The sequence below is a fragment of the Tachypleus tridentatus genome, chromosome 11 (genome assembly GCF_004210375.1).
Source record: "Tachypleus tridentatus isolate NWPU-2018 chromosome 11, ASM421037v1, whole genome shotgun sequence".
NCBI lineage: Eukaryota > Metazoa > Arthropoda > Merostomata > Xiphosura > Limulidae > Tachypleus > Tachypleus tridentatus.
Genome location: NC_134835.1, coordinates 48,355,307 through 48,371,952, shown reverse-complemented (window position 1 = coordinate 48,371,952; position 16,646 = coordinate 48,355,307). Strand labels below are relative to the sequence as shown.

Sequence of the window (16,646 nt, the reverse complement as noted above, 5' to 3'; positions counted from 1 at the left end):
AAAGTGATAAGCTTACTGCACTGATAATATTCAACAGTCAGTCAAAAACTTCAAAAAGTTAATTGTTAACCAGATAATTAATTTCTGTCTTTTTAACTTTTTATGTTCAACATATTTTTTCTACTGTAATCACATATGAAACCTTGTTCCGAGTCAAAACGAATAGGTAACATTAAGAATATCTACTATTAATTATGAAAAGGTTAAATGGACTTTATGCAATAAGAAATAAATGAGAGTAAATAAACTCTTCATGTATTTATTGAAACTTCTTCAGTTATTTTGTAAAATTAAAATAACAATAAATCTTGAAGTAAATTTTAAAAACTTAAAAAACATATATGAAATTTAAACAGAAAAGCCACACGTAGCTCCGACTTTAGCATGGAGAGAAAGTAGCTTCTTTGAAAGTTCACTGTTACCATCCATGACTACAGAAAAAAACAAACAGTAATTAAAAAATAATGTCTTATAAAACATCATAAGATATAATTTGTATTGCTTCTCATAATATTCTTAATTAATTTTAATTAATCAGTACTGTAACATCTAGTAACAATGAATATAACACCATGAGCTATAACTTTGGTTCACATGGTCCACAAATCCACATTTTTTACATCAAGTTACCTGACTTAAAGAACTTCTGTAAGTAAACTAAATGGAGAAAACGATTAGTAATGGTGAACAACTTTACATATTTATACAACTGTAATTAACAACAATATTTCAACGTGGATTTTGAAAGTTGTCAAATACTTGGTTTCATTATTATCTTCTATGGACTTTGAATCTTTAAAAGAGGATGTTATTAACACGTCTTAGCTCCAGTGGCTTATGTTTAATTAACTAACACAATTTTCGATAATCTTCCACACTTTGTTTAACTTATAACCTAGTCAATATAGTTTTTGTTTTTTCTCGTGATCACTTTTATTCAGTTGTGATATCATATATTTTTGTCTGCATTACCATTGTAAATAGTTTACCGGTCTGTATTGTAATGTAAATTTCCAACGATTAAATTATTTATTTGAATACTTTTTTCATCAATTTTAATATGCTCATCTGTATTTGGTCAATATTTTTATATATGATTATTATGTCAATTGAAAAAAAAAACACAAGAAACGTCAATCACTGACCACTGATTAACAAGTTCTATAACTTACAATTATGTATGATAAACAATAATTTTTTAGGATGGTTTAATTTTGTTTTTGATTAAATATTTTAAAATTCTTTGTTGTTTGATTTAAATTTACTAGTATCTGTTATTTTCTTAGTTATGACATTAAACTGAATTATGTAATATGTTTAGTTAACACGACAATTCATAACATGTTGTTTAATACAATTTTTATTTTTCAAGATGTTTTCTGACTAAGCATGGAATAATGCATTGATACTCGATATCTAATAGTAATGAATACTTGGAAATTGTCTTCTGGCCGACCTAAACTGGTCTTCGAGAGTTTCACAATGTTTTCGAAGTTAAAATGCTTTCTTATCCTATCTGGTGAACACCAGTTATCTGGAAAATTTAATATGAGGTTTACTGCCTTATTTTGAGCCTATTTTAACAGAGGTTTATTATTTGTAGTCACATGTAGGTTTGAATTCTAAGAATATTTTAGCTACAAACTTACCCACAAGCTCCACAAGAACCACCTCCACGTCGATATCCTCCACCACCTCCACGTCGATATCCTCCACCACCTCTTCTGAACCCTTTAAATCCTCCTCCTCCTCCGCCAAAACCTCCTCCAAATCCACCACCTCCACCATATCCACCGCCTCCTCCATAACCTCCACCAAAGCCTCCTCCTCCGCCATAACCACCACCACCGCCTGCTCCAAAACCTCCACCAAAACCACCACCTTTACCGAAACCACCTCCATATCTTCCCCCTCCTCCATGTGAGCCATATCCATCGTATCCGCCAAATCCAGAACTCAAATGGCTGCCCCCTCCATGCCCTCCACTACTTTTCCATGATCGGACATTATCGAGTAACAATAAAAGAGCAAAAACTCCTACCAGACTTTTCACTGCTTTCTTCATAGTTGGGCCTGATCTTACCCGGGAAACTGTGAATAAAATTTTCTTTTGTGATTTGTATACTAATGCTAGACTAGAAGTCGCTCAGTGTTATTTATATTTCACTCTTATAACGAACGTGAAACATTATGTTGTGTTGTGTTATTCTGAATACTAACTAAATAAGCCCAAGTCCAAGTTTTTCATAAACTATTATGGTAAAAAAACTTAAAATACAATTATATATATATATATTTGTATGTTTGTATCGATAATGTATATCAGTTTTAATATAAAAGAAAGAAAAGAAATATAATTTATACAAAACAAACAGAGTTTAGTAAATACATTTTTAAGTATCGTTTAGCAATTAGAAATATAGTATGAAACCAAGAGAATGGTATCAATCATTTTGTGAGAAAAATGAATTGAACCTGATTTGAGAGTTATGTGATAACATCAGAGACTATCGATATTCATTGTGACAAAAAACGAGTGGAAGTTATTGAAATAGTACTTTCACAAACGTTACCGATACAACAGTATACGTTTACTTACCAAAACAAATTGATTATGCGAGCTGATTACAATAAATCAACTCAAAGATCAGATGTAAATGGGACAATATTGTACTGGAAATCCTGGCAAGAAAGTATTTATAGAGTTTTGACGTATCTCAAACAGTTTTAAATCACGTGCTTGGATTTTCCTTTCTTATGAAAACATGCACAAGTTTTAATCTTTCAAAAAAAATTGGGTCTTCCCCATCTTTCATTACATTTCAATACTAAGAGATAAAGACAAAGGACATGGTAGTCACGACTTGACAGATAATTACTGTACCATCAAAAAAATGAAAAAGACACCATCTCCAGCTGGCCAGTAACACCCACGTGAGTAGGGGACTCCCCACCTTTTACCACTATCAAAGGTTTAACAGTCTCTATTTAACTCTGACTTTCTACTGACCCTGAAAATATCCTTTATTGTTGAATGTACAGAGCGTGTTCTTGTAGATTAAATTGAACATTGTGTTACCGAACCGTTGGAGATGTTTAAGTGGATATAAAGAAACAAGGAAAAATACCGTATCAAACATCGTAACTCACAGTTATTTGTAGTTCCAAGTGTAGAATTTCAGTGTATCAGTTTTTCCTCTATAATTTAAAAATGTTTCAATGTTTTTTAACAGCCCAAAAATATAAAGTTTAAACTTATGAAATGTAACTGTAAAGAAAGAAAATAGGTAATAACATTCTAAAAATCAGCTCATTGTGCTTTTGTATACAATTTGAAAAAAAAAAAAAGTTTAAATAATGTCATCGGTTAAAGGAAATTACAAGATATCTATGTCTATGGACTGTTCTGTTTCCAGTGTCAAACTTATCAAAACTATAAACCAAAAAAAAATATCGTACTAACACTGAAACTATTACAAACTATTAACCTATGGTAATACTGAAATGATTTCAAAATGCTTATCCATGCCAAGAATGAAATCATTAGATGTGTAATCGATGATAATACTAAATAATGAACTATTAAAAAGTGGTAATCCACAATAATATTGAAAATATTACAGTGTTTAATCCGAGCTAAGAATGAAACTTAACAAAGTGATAATCTTTGTCACCTCTGAAACTCTTAAGAACGGTTAGTCTATGCTAAAATTGAAATTATTTTAGAATATTTAATTTACGCTAAGACTTAAACTATTGCAAACTGTGTAAGCCACACTGAGATTGGATTTATTACGAAGCGGCTAATCCATTCCGAGGGTGAAATTACCGTAGAATATTTAATTCACGCTAAGACAGAAACTATTACAAAATTTTTAATAATACTTTTAGAGTATAATTAAAAATTATGATATAAGTTTATGTAATATTATGTATTATTTATGTTTTATAAGTAAAACAAACCTTGTAGAAATATCTGGTTTTAAGTCTATTATATAATATATACTAATGTTTACTTTATAAAATTCAAGCTGTTCTCTTTCGTCACATTTTTTTGTGTCTGATTATTATTAGAAAACTCACAACATTATTTCACGAGACCCTTTATATACTAGAAAGTGATTAAACATTAATAACAACAAATAAGACTGTTGAAAGTAGCTAGTAGACTGACAGTTAAAATAGTTTATGTTCTATTTTACTATGTTATTTATTAACATTTAAATCTGGTATCACTTGCTTGTTATAAAACCCAGTTAACAATGCACGGGTCACGAGCACTAATCCCTTTATTCAATATGCTCACTCTTTCAGCCGTCAAGGCGTTATAATGTAACACTCATTTCCACTTTTGTTTTAGTGCAAAAGTAACCAAGCCGTTTTCAGTAAGTGATGTTGACCAGCTTCCCTCCCTCTAGTCTATCACTTGTAGTCTAACCCAAATAACTTGGCGCAACATTCATTAAAAACATTACAATTTATTTGAATTCTTGAAGAACTTCAAGGAAAACTGTGTAAATTAAACACCTTTACTCACTGATATTTCATATAAATTATACATCACTCGCTTTTTACTGTAACCGACGGTGCTCTAACCTTTTAATAACGGAGACTTTATAGTTGATATTAAGCAGATGAATTTTACAATAGTAAATAGTACAAAACTTCTTCATTAACAGAGGCTTAATAGTAGACGTAAAGCCAACAAATTTCACGGCAACTACTTGTGGTATACTCATTTAATAAAGAAAACTGTGTAGTGTACATGAAACCCAGCTCTCAACCGCTTCTGGTTGAGCTCTAATTTTATAATGAACGAGAATTTATAACTAACATAAAACTTTCGTATTTGTTTCCATGACCAACTGAGTTCTAATCACTTACTGATTAAAATTTTATGTGAAATATACAACCCGCGATGTCAGATCCGAGGTTAGACTATCCTCGACAGAAACATCAGATAGCCCAAAATAAATTCATTCTAAAACAAACAATTAACTCACGATGTTTAAAGTCATCGGCTATTGTCTAAATAATAACTGAAACTTACTGTGTTTTTAAATGTTTTTTCTTTATCATTATGTACTCAAACAATTATCAGAGAGCCCTTAAATTTGATGTCTTTTTTTTTTCCAAATGACATTATCAATATGTCAATTATACAGTCGTAATAAACTTTAAAAATATTGTTATGTATTCCAAATGTCTATACTAACAATATGAAGGAAGTTTATATGCCAAAGTTATTACTTTAGTATTCTTTAATTACAAAATCTTCAAATAAAGCGAAACTGGTAATATTTGTAACTGAGACTGTAGGCATTGTTACCTTTACAATCCTCACCAATCTGATGTTTTGTTTGTTTCTATTAAGCAAAACACTACACAATAAGATATCAATGTTCAGATCACTAAGAATATTTTACTTAAGTTTTTGACTAACACCTGAGCCACTATGGGCCTTGTGTTTTAATAAACAAGAGTAAACGTATTTATCGAAACATTGCATTATTATGACACTTGCCTTTCCCATTTTCCAGAAAAACACTAAAACATGTTTGTACTCTTGCTGTACTAAACTTCACTACTAACATAAGATAATTATACTCTGCTCTCCCATACTGGGTTTCGTTCATCTTTCATTTAGTATCTAAAGGAATTCATTGCATTAGGATAGCAAGTTTTCGATGCCAACAAAACATTGCAAACAATGGATTTTTTATGTTAATGAAAAACCACACAGAAATACTGCTTTCTGTCACGTAGAAAATGACCGAATGTAAATATTAGCACACAAGCAGTTATTATCTTTAAAGAGTTTTTATTAAAAAAACATAAGATGAGATTCTAATACTCAGTGTACTAACATGTAAAAGGAAACAGTTCTCCCAACTTTAGACAGCGTTGTACTATCCAGGCTGGAGAGTGAAAACAGCATGTTCAAAAACAAGTTCTAGTGATATTAACGTAATAAAACTATTCAGTAGTAATAATACACACAGATTTATACAATCTCTTAAAACAGGATTATATATTGAAAATCAATTTGAGCGAAAAATTAAACGTATATCATACTTGATCTGTAGTGAAGTATAAGGTATTATGGGTAATTGTTATCAATCATCACAGCTCTGAACCTTCAGCAACAAAGAATCTGAACTGATGCAGTTTTTGAATCAATGAGTTAATTAGAGCTATTACAAAGTACATTATGACAATATTCTTATTGTTCAATACATTGACGAAGATATGGAAACAATGATAAGTAATTTTCAAAAATATTAATATACATTAAATTCCATTATTTTCTTACAGAATAGTGCGTCTGGATGTTTCTGTCGTCGAATCACCAACAGCTTAAAATATAAGGTCTCATATGGAAATAATAGATGAGAAATGCCTCATGATTTGGACACAGAGATATATACATGCATTTACACAAATAACTTCTATAGTTTGTTTATATAATTTAAACTGTATTCTTAAACAGTAAATATAAATGGCGATTAAATATATCAAGAATAAAAATTAAAGTAAAAGTAACAATGTTACTACGTGTGTGTTTGTGTGTGTACAGTTTTAATATATATGATAGGATCATTTTATTGTCTATTGGTAACATGTTTTTAATTCTTAGTTCTTTACTTTACAGTAATACGTCTAACACATCAACAGTTTGCTGTTCAAATTTTCTGATACAGTTGCATGCGTGTATTTCATATTTTGGACTATACCAATGAGCCTAATGTACTCAACTCCACGTAACTAACGTGCATGAAAATTTTCGAATATCATGATAAAACTTTGTCAGTTGGTTTTAGCTCACCATTTGAAATTCATATTTAATTATAAAGGTATCAGAGTACAATACTCCAATACACATTGTGAAAGAAATACCTCTGAAAATTCAAAGTTGCCTACTTATTGGAAAAATAGTCACGACATTCTAAAACAAACATCTTTCTTTCTACTTTATAATAGTTAATGGAAGTTTGGGTGTGTGTTAAATATTATTGGCTCAGCATCTATTATCCCTTTAATTCTATTATTTAAATTTTATTCCCGTTTCACATGAAAGTATAGTGGGACTATAGTTGAAATCTGTGATATATATATGGAGTGTGGGTACCACATTGTTAGATACTTCTCCTACTAGGATACATTCTACTGTTGCCACTGTTTTTATCCTGCAATACAAACTTGTTACTTTAGGACAAGTTCCTCGAAACATTTTCACCTATAATGCAAACCTGTTTCTAACGAAAATAATTTAAAAAAACCTTATTTTAATTTCTTTTTGAATAAATTATTTCTTCGACAAAAAACAAGAATTAGAAACCATATAAGCAAACAGACTTCATAACTAGTTTTATTCTAATAATTCAATGGAACCACTGGTGACGACAGATGAAACAACGCACGATTGCCTCATGATAGTAAAATATCCATTAGAATGTTAACTTTTGGTGTCCTGTTCAATTACTAGACAATATGAATAAAATTTGTTTGGAATAACAACAACACCTTAAGATGACGTAGGTGTTTACTTATGTTTTACTTGTAAAATATATGGATTACACTGGACGAATATAAGAAACATAACTCCGACATTTATTTGCGTATTTTAGCAAACGTGTTTTATTGAATGATTTCTTAATAGTGTAAGACACAAGCTGTGAATAACTAGTGCACAATAAAGAAAATATGACAAATAGTTTTCACCATGGCCGACTAATACACAGATAGACTATCTATCCTCTAACAAAAGTTTTATGTGACTCTACTCACTGGTGATAATAAATACATTTCTAGCCACCAACTGACGTTTTATTAATCTCATACCTCCTATGCTTTTCCTGCAGAAAAAACTATTGACTTTAAGAAAGTTGAGGTAATATAAAAGATCTAAGTACGAAAACAAACGATAGCATTTACTTTAATAAAGTTCAATTTGTTATATACTTAATGTTTCCAAAACTGGAAAACAGAAGAAAACGAAGATATGAAAAGCAACGAGAGTAAAAGGAAAGAGCCTGATTCTTTTCATGGAATGTATTCAGAGATTCCATAGAAACTATCGAGTACACTAAGGAAAGTATTGAGCGAATCTAAGGATTGTATTGATAAAAATTCCGGACAATACCGAACATTCTACGGATAGTGTTAATCCAATCGTCGAGCTCAATATTGAATTAAATAGAAATCTTAATCTGAAACAAAAATACTTGGACTTTTCTAAGTGTAGTGTAATATGACAAATATAAATAGTTATATGGAGAATAGAAATTAGCATCTATTTACTATTCTCCCCCGTTCGGACAGCGGTTTGAGTTTCTGCAGTGGTCACATTCAGGTCGTCCGATGGGGTCTGGCCGTAAGAAAACACTCACACACTACTTGCTATTTAATGAAAAATATAAAATCGAATTAATAAATATTTCTTTGACAGAATGTTTTAATGCTTTTTGTTCATATCAAATGTATTGTGTACAAAAAATATTTTGTAAAATGTGAGACAATATATCTCAGGTTTCTCTACTATAATGTAATATTAAATACCTAGATTCTCCAAAACATTTTAGTGTTCGAATTTATTAAACCTCTAATAAAAATAAAGTAGAGAACAACGTTTCGATCATTTTAGTTCATTTTCAGGTTAACAAAGAGAGTTTCCAACTGACCGTTGCTGAGCACATGTCTTCGTTAACCTAAAGAAGAACTTAGAAGGTCGAAACTTTCTTCTCTACATTATTTTAATTAAAGTTTTAGTAGTTACTAAAACACCATTATTTTACGTATTTTTAAAATTACATTACAATATGACATAGGCATCGTTTACGAATGTTTCATCACTCACGTGATTAAAAATATTTTTAACCGATTTGTTTTTATAATGTCATTAATCCAGTAATTCACAGATCATTATTATATTCAACTGATTCTTATAAGAACACGGTGTCATGAAGAATGTTTCTACTGAAATAGAGCTGGAACTTCCAAACACCAGATTCAGACATAGATGTGTAATACTTTGGATAACCAGTCAAAGAGGGAGCAGTCAACAAGTAGTATCCATCTCCACAAGGACGTTTTTTATGCCATTTTTATAACGAATCTATAACTAAAGTAAAGAGTGTGTTTGAAGGCCACATATCTCGAACCTTGAACCTTTGTTTCTTCACTGTCTTGATTAGAGTAAATAATCTAATAATGTAAAGATGGTGAATATATAACACTAAATGATGTTGAAAATGTTAGTAACATTTAGTAAATTTAGTACATGTGCTAAATGTCTATGTAGCTTTTAATTATTTTTAAGTAATGTCATATCATGTTATGTACAAGATTCAGATGTGTTTTTTCTTCAGTTTTTACATAGCTTATCTTCTTATTACATGGAAATGTTTCAAGTATTGAGAAATATACAAATAAAAACAAGGTTTTAAACGTGTTGTTTGTCATATCGAAAATAATTGTTTGAGGAAGTTGGACTTTATTTTAACATTCTTGACACGCATGTCACTATGATTTGAACCAATATTACTAGAAACTTTATATTAGAGCTTGAAAGTTTGCCAATGATATTTAAGGTGAAATGTGATGTGTACATAACTGTGCTGATTGTGTACTTAAAAAATAAATATAACTATCAGAATTAAGACTACAACAACGTGATCGTTGTTCATGTATTACTAATGTAAAGGTTCTTTACAACGAAAGAAGATAAATATCTTGAGGCGATAACAATTTTAAGATGGTAGATATCTTATTATACAAAAAAATATTTCTTTTGATTTAAATCCAGAAAACAGAACAAACTAGAACGGCATTAAGCTAACTGCTTAATCTCCCAAGTTACATTTTTTGTAACTTTTGTTATGTTTCTTTATTCTTATAATAAATTTGATACGTCATATTATAGCTGCTATGTTTGAATGAGTTAGAAAAGTAATCGTGGAGTCTGGGATGGACAGGTGGTTAAAGCACTCTACTCGTAGTCTGATGTTCGCGGGTTGGAATATATGTTGCCCAAATATGCAGTGACGGTCACTTCTATTACTCTTTGATAAAAGATTTTCCAAAGAGTTGACAGTGAGTGGTGATAACTACCTCTCCTCTAGTCTTACACTGCTAAATTAGGGTCGGAGAGCACAAACAGCCCTCGTCCCTAATTTAGCAGTGTAAGACTAGAAGAGATGAAGCTAGTCATCACCACCCACCCCTACCTCTTGGGCTACTCTTTTACCAACGAATAGTAGAATTAACCGTCACATCATAACGGCCTCACGGCTGAAAGAGTGAGCATGTTTGGTGCGACGGGGATTCGAACCCGCGAACCTCGGATTACGAGTCGTACGCCTTAACACGCTTGGCCATGCCATGAACATAAATAAATAAATTTATAAGCACGTAAATGTACGATTTATAATGTATTATCTTATCCTTAAATTGGTTAGATAAGGGAATAGAAATATTACTGTCACACAATATTTTCACTAGTAACACTATTTATCATTTGTTATTTTATCCCTGGATTAAATAGAATAGGAATAAAAGTATTACTGTCACTCATTTTTCCTTCTTCACAAATAGTAAGCTTTATCATTGAGTATCTTATACCTAGATTAAATAAAAATATTACTGTTTTCGTTTTTCTCATATGTTTCTAATTGGTGCAAGTCGTGTGCGTTTTAATTTCACCAATAATTATCATTTATTTTATTCTTAATAAACGAAATCTATTTCTAGTAACATTTGCTTTTCGTTTTCTTTGTTTTTCTTTTGTTTTTCAGATTCAGAGTTCGTTTATCAGAGTCTCTCTCTGTTTATTAACGCCTGTTTATTCCACTTGAAATAAAACATTGTTGAACATTTAATAAATTCTGTGTGAGACAGTTCTTGTGTTTTTATCAAACTATCGTAACATAACGAAGAGCTCGGGGCACACTAAAAGTGCTAAGTATTCAAATACTGTAGATGGCTCTGAAAATTACTCTTTATGTCAAACACCCCACACAAGGAAGTTGATGGTTAAATAGCTACCATATGATTTTTTTTTTTTTCATTTTGCTTCTTTCGAACACGTCCATTGCTGGTAGACGGTGAAACTTGCGGAGACCGAAAGTTTGGAAGAAAAGTTTAGAAACCATGCAATGCCAGTAGTATCAAGGTAAAGTTTTAACAAGTTTATAAAAGTGATAGTACTGACCTCACAGAAATCTGATCTTAAAGTGGCGGTGCTTATTAGAAATATGCCTCTCTCTCTATGAGTTTCGTGACATGAATGCTTTTTTACGAGATTAACATTCAAGTTCCATCAACACCCTCTAACGGGATTCTTAATCTACGGAATCTTGGAAAGTAGTTGCAATTCTGTAAACGCGCTCACTGTTTTTATGTGCTTCCTCTGGTGTTAAGGAAACACCTAAATTAAAGTACTTGGAGAAAAATTATATTATATATAATTATACGCAAATTGACTTACGAACTTATTTTGCTTCAAAAGTATACTCCTCTGAAATGAAAACATGTGAATACGTCTTTAATTTTACAAATATTACATTTTGGTATACAGGTTAAAAGTAAATACACAACGTCTATTTCTGAATCAACAGGGTATTACGTTTATGTATTTTAAAAAACTGTTTTGAAACCATTATTAGAAAACAAATTTCACAGAATGTGTGTTCAGATAACAAGTTTTTATATTTGTTCGCTTTGTTTATGAACCAACATGTTTTTCACATTTTCGTGGTTTTAAATACTGTTTCAAAACCAGAAATAAAAAAGTAAATTACACAAAATATGAGGCCCGGCATGGCCAAGCGTGTTAAGGCGTACGACTCGTAATCTGAGGGTCGCGGGTTCGCATCCTCGTCGCGCCAAACATGTTCGCCTTTCAGCCGTGGGGGCGTTATAATGTGACAGTCAATTCCACTATTATTTGGTAAAAGAGTAGCCCAAAAGTTTGCGGTGGGTGGTTATGACTAGCTGCCTTCCCTCTAGTCTTACACAGATAAATTAGGGACGGCGAGCACAGATAGCCCTCCAGTTGCTTTATGCGAAATTCAAAACGCAAACACAAAATATGTTTTACCTAATAAATTTTTATATTTATATAGTTTTAAAACTGAATTTAGTGTTAACTACAAAACCCACATATTCCTTCTTTGAAACAACAGTTTTTTTTATTTTTAACGGCTTTGAATTTTTATGTTGAAATTAGGAGTAAAATAGAAATTTACACTGTAAGTTAAGCTTTTATGTTTGTAGTTCTGGAAAACTGTTCAACATATTTGACGACTAATTTTAAGTTATTGACTAGAAAGTGTCAATAGCACACCATCATTGAACATCCACGAGCATTTTATTAACGCATCCACAACTTATAGTGGGTGTGATATTTTCGCGTATCGCATGGTTTCTAACGTTATTCGTCAGATCCAAAATCCAGGGCTTTATTAGAAAACGTTCCCGCCTTCTTTATATTACATTCGTTTCGAAATACGATTTAACTTTTAAATACACAAAATTTAATAACAAACTTTTACATTTCTCAGTTCTAAAATGCCATGTTTTTAAATGACAGTTGAAATGCAAAACACAAATTACCATTATTATTGTTCAAACTTGTACAATATAATTATTAAACCAAGACCTATAAAAGTACAAAAAGGAGAAAAAGTTATTATATTATTACACAGTTCTAATAAACTCACAAAGAATTTGGTTAATATGAGAAATGTTTAATTTTGCGTCTTAAATGATTATAGATTTTTATGTATTTCTTATGTTTGAACACCACTGATAAAAACTGGTTCAAATTAATTGCAGTTATTGGAATTAAAAATAGAAAACAGGATTAATTTGATATTTTAAATTTTATTCCCTGTAGATACTGAAAGAGTTTGTACAGTTCATAAGAAGAGATAGTAGAATTTGGTAACATTCAAGTTCACCAAACAACTGTACAGAAATAGCAAAAGCCTTACTTCTGAGATATGTGAGATAATGTGACGGTACTCTTTGTGTATGCGACAGACATGACTCTCGTGAGTCGGCGAAACAATTCACAAGTTAGTGAAAGATCAGTAAGGAAAAGTATAGAATTCTTCACGTGAGATTAGTGCTGTAAAAGCTACAGAAGAGAGTGTGATAACAAGGTATTCCTTGTCGTCTGTATCTGTAAATACATCTTAACAGTTACTAATAGATGGTTAGACTGAAGGTTTCTCCTTATGGAAACAGGTTTGTTGAATGAGTGATCTACGTTAAGTCACACAACACTGTGAAGACTAAAAAAACAAGTACACTAGGGCGATGTTTTATATATTTCACAAAACGTATCAACTTCGTATACGTTTCAAGGATCTCCATCCAGTGGCACAGCGGTATGTCTGCAGACTTACAACACTAGAAACCGGGTTTCGATACAAGTGTTGAGCAGAGCTCAGATAACCCACTGTGAAGTACTGTGTTAAACTACAAACAAACAAACACATTTCATGATAAACGTATTTTGCTTCTCTTCCATCACTAAATATGAAACTTAGAGTCGAATCTTTTCCAAGTTAAATTACTATCATTGAATTTTCAAGAAAATAATTCATCATAAATGTTCGAGATATCCTTGAATTACTGTATTTCACACAACAACGTTCAATGTAAAGACAGGGTATATAGGTAATGGATAGCTTGGAAATGTTGACTGGTAACTATAGAAATACATTTTACCAGTAGGAAATAAAATAATTATGTAGCTTTAGAGTTCCGAGAGACACGAACGTGATATCATCCAGGCTAGAGTTTGTTAAGGTTGTGATATTTTTTAAAGACTTTCAATTGTATTGATAACTAGGATACACCATTACATGAAGAACAGCCAACTGTCAAACGTTGTCAAGTAAGTTTATTGAGAAAAGGATCGGTTAGTTTTACTGTCACTCAAAATACTTTGATTTGCATATCTTTCTCTTCTGTGCAATAATTCATAGCTCTGGCGAAAGAGAAATACAACACAGTACTAACTTTTCTTTATGCCTTTGCTAAGAAAGAAGATTAACTGTATATAAAACTGTATATAATAAAAACTATATATAAATCTTAAATAGGTTCAGTGCAACTCGTCTTGCACCTGACAACCAGACATTTCGAGTTTCTTTGTTTTCTATATTGAAGAACATATGTTACTGAAATCAATGTTGCACATCAATCACAACAGGATTGTTTGTTTCTCTTTACTAATTTGTTACAATAAGTTATTATAATTAACTTGTTATACTGGATTATTTTCACTTATATTATTATAAATTGTTATTCTGAACTATATAGCTATGTAGTATTACATATATGCAACGCTCATAGCAAGTTGTACTCTGTTTGAGAATTTTGTTATCGTTTAACACTAACACAGATTACTATAAGTGTCATCACAACATGTTTTCTAGATGGGTCTGAAAGAAAGAGGCCAGGCCTCCCCTTTGTGCCTAGAGATATCGTTAACGTAATGGAAAACTCCAAAACTCACAAATGAACAAGAATTTTCCTGAACCCTTAAAATAAAATTGCATTCAAATTGAATAATTATTTAGTGATACGTATTTCTAGAGATACAACAATGTACAGAAGCGTTGACTCTATGGTTACATACGACGAGCAAGCAGTATTAAACCTTTCGGTAGAATTTTTAAACCAGTTGACGCCATCTGGAATCTTCCCTCATGTGCTTCAGTTCAAAGTGAGTTCATTAGTTATGCTCATACGCAACTTGAATCCAAGAAAAACGTTAATCAGTGACACATATTTGATGATAAGAGTAATTCATGTACACTATCTCCATGCAAAACTTTTCAGTGGCATTAACAATAATAATGATGCATTCATAGTCAGAATCGTCTTGGCTCTGAGTAAAACTAACCTTTGTTTTGTAAATGAAGAGCGGACAGTTCCCACTAATACTATATTTTGTTGTCACCCTTAGATAATTATGGCAAAGCTGCCGGTACGAAATATTATCTAACGTTCATCTCAGTCCATTGTCATTAACATTAGTCGTCTGATGATCACCCATGCCATCTGAAACACAAATACAAATTTAGAATGGCTAGTGGAGATAACTCTCACGTAGTTTTACGTGAAGTTCCAAACAGCCAAACCCAGAAAAATAAGACCACATATATGGACAAATTTCAGTATGTTGTGACACTAAAGGAAGCATATGGGTACCGATCTGATGGTTAAAACAATTTTCAAAAGTGATACATAAAAAGTTATGAAAGATTTTCTAAGACATTCATACTCATCACCAGCTTTAAGATAGATATCAGGAGAGTGGATAAAAATAATCAAAGTAATCTCTTCTTATTATCAGATTAGTGTTTTGGGCCTTTTGTATCACAGAGAAACATCAGATTTGTATGGAAACAAGACCAATAAAATGTATGTCTCATTTATAAGATTTTCAGTCCTACATCCTGTTACGTATCGCAAGCAGCTAAAGAATGAAACAGGTTTTCATGTATTTGACAGAAATACACACTGGTTAATATTTCCAACACAGTGCCTACGATTCTCTGGACAGTCAGATTATTAAAAGGAAGGATAATAAACTGTTGTCTTCAAACATTATACGAACTAGAAAAAACTATTTTATTGCAATCTTACTTTAAAAATGAGCTATCATCACACTTTCACATCACAAAGTACATTTTATTGTAGTATTTCTTTGTAGTCGCAGTTACTAATAAAAGTGTCTTGTTTTTATGTTGTAACACTTCTCACATTTTTACTAAATAGTAAGAAATAATTTTTCTTAAGTTTGTTTTTGATTGTTTTATATTTCAAACATACACCTCTCTTGTAATTTTTGTTAATTAGATTTGGAAGTTACTCCATTTTTTGTTTTAATTTGTGCAAATTTCAATTGTTTTATTTATTTCTCAGCTATTAAATACTGACTAGTTATAAAAATATTACCCAATTATGATTGGTGATGATCGGTGCGGTAGTTTCCGAGTTCCGAGTTTTGAATGTATATATTTAAGCTCCTTCATAACAAAACAGTATTGTGGAAAAAATCAGGGAAGGGTTGTATGCTTTGGGCGTGACATCCATACAATGGAGTCTTTTGTTATGAGAACTATGCTGTAGAGCTATTGAAATGTACAATATCGTCAGATATAGCATGACGTTACGTGGCGACATTGACAATATAAAAGTGATGATGCTTCAAAATTGTTTTAATATATCGTGCCAAACCTCCTATTTTTCTTTTCAGTACTTTCATCTTGTGTTTCAAAAGAAATATTATCAATGTTCTTTCAAGGAACACATAAATATATATTAAAACTCAGAGTGGAATGAAATGTAAGGTACTGTAAATCTTTATATGAATAAAAGATTTGATTTTGTGAACGTTACTTTTGAAAATAATCCCTAATTCACGTTACATTACTATGTGATGAAAGGATATTTTGGTAAAAGACTTTATTGGATTTTTCTCTGCCTGTTACCCGAGGCGGAAACGTAATCTGGTCTGCTTTTTGTTTCCATTTCAGTATTTAAAGTGATAGAAGATAAAGCTAAATGAATATTGAAAACATTGAAAGACTGCTAGGTAATAAATAATTTGCTTACTATTACCTCTG

General features: G+C 31.3%; 1 protein-coding gene across 1 annotated transcript; it reads right to left on the bottom strand.

The window, feature by feature from the left end:
- Positions 1 to 245: 245 nt before the first annotated feature.
- LOC143232109 (uncharacterized) lies at positions 246 to 2,755 on the bottom strand. Its single transcript, XM_076467186.1, has 3 exons — positions 2,600 to 2,755; positions 1,650 to 2,091; positions 246 to 431 (listed from the first exon to the last, which is right to left on the bottom strand). The coding sequence occupies exons 2-3, from the start codon at positions 2,063 to 2,065 to the stop codon at positions 419 to 421; spliced, it is 429 nt and encodes a 142-aa protein (XP_076323301.1). The 5' UTR covers positions 2,066 to 2,091; positions 2,600 to 2,755; the 3' UTR covers positions 246 to 418.
- Between the last annotated feature and the right edge of the window lie 13,891 nt (positions 2,756 to 16,646).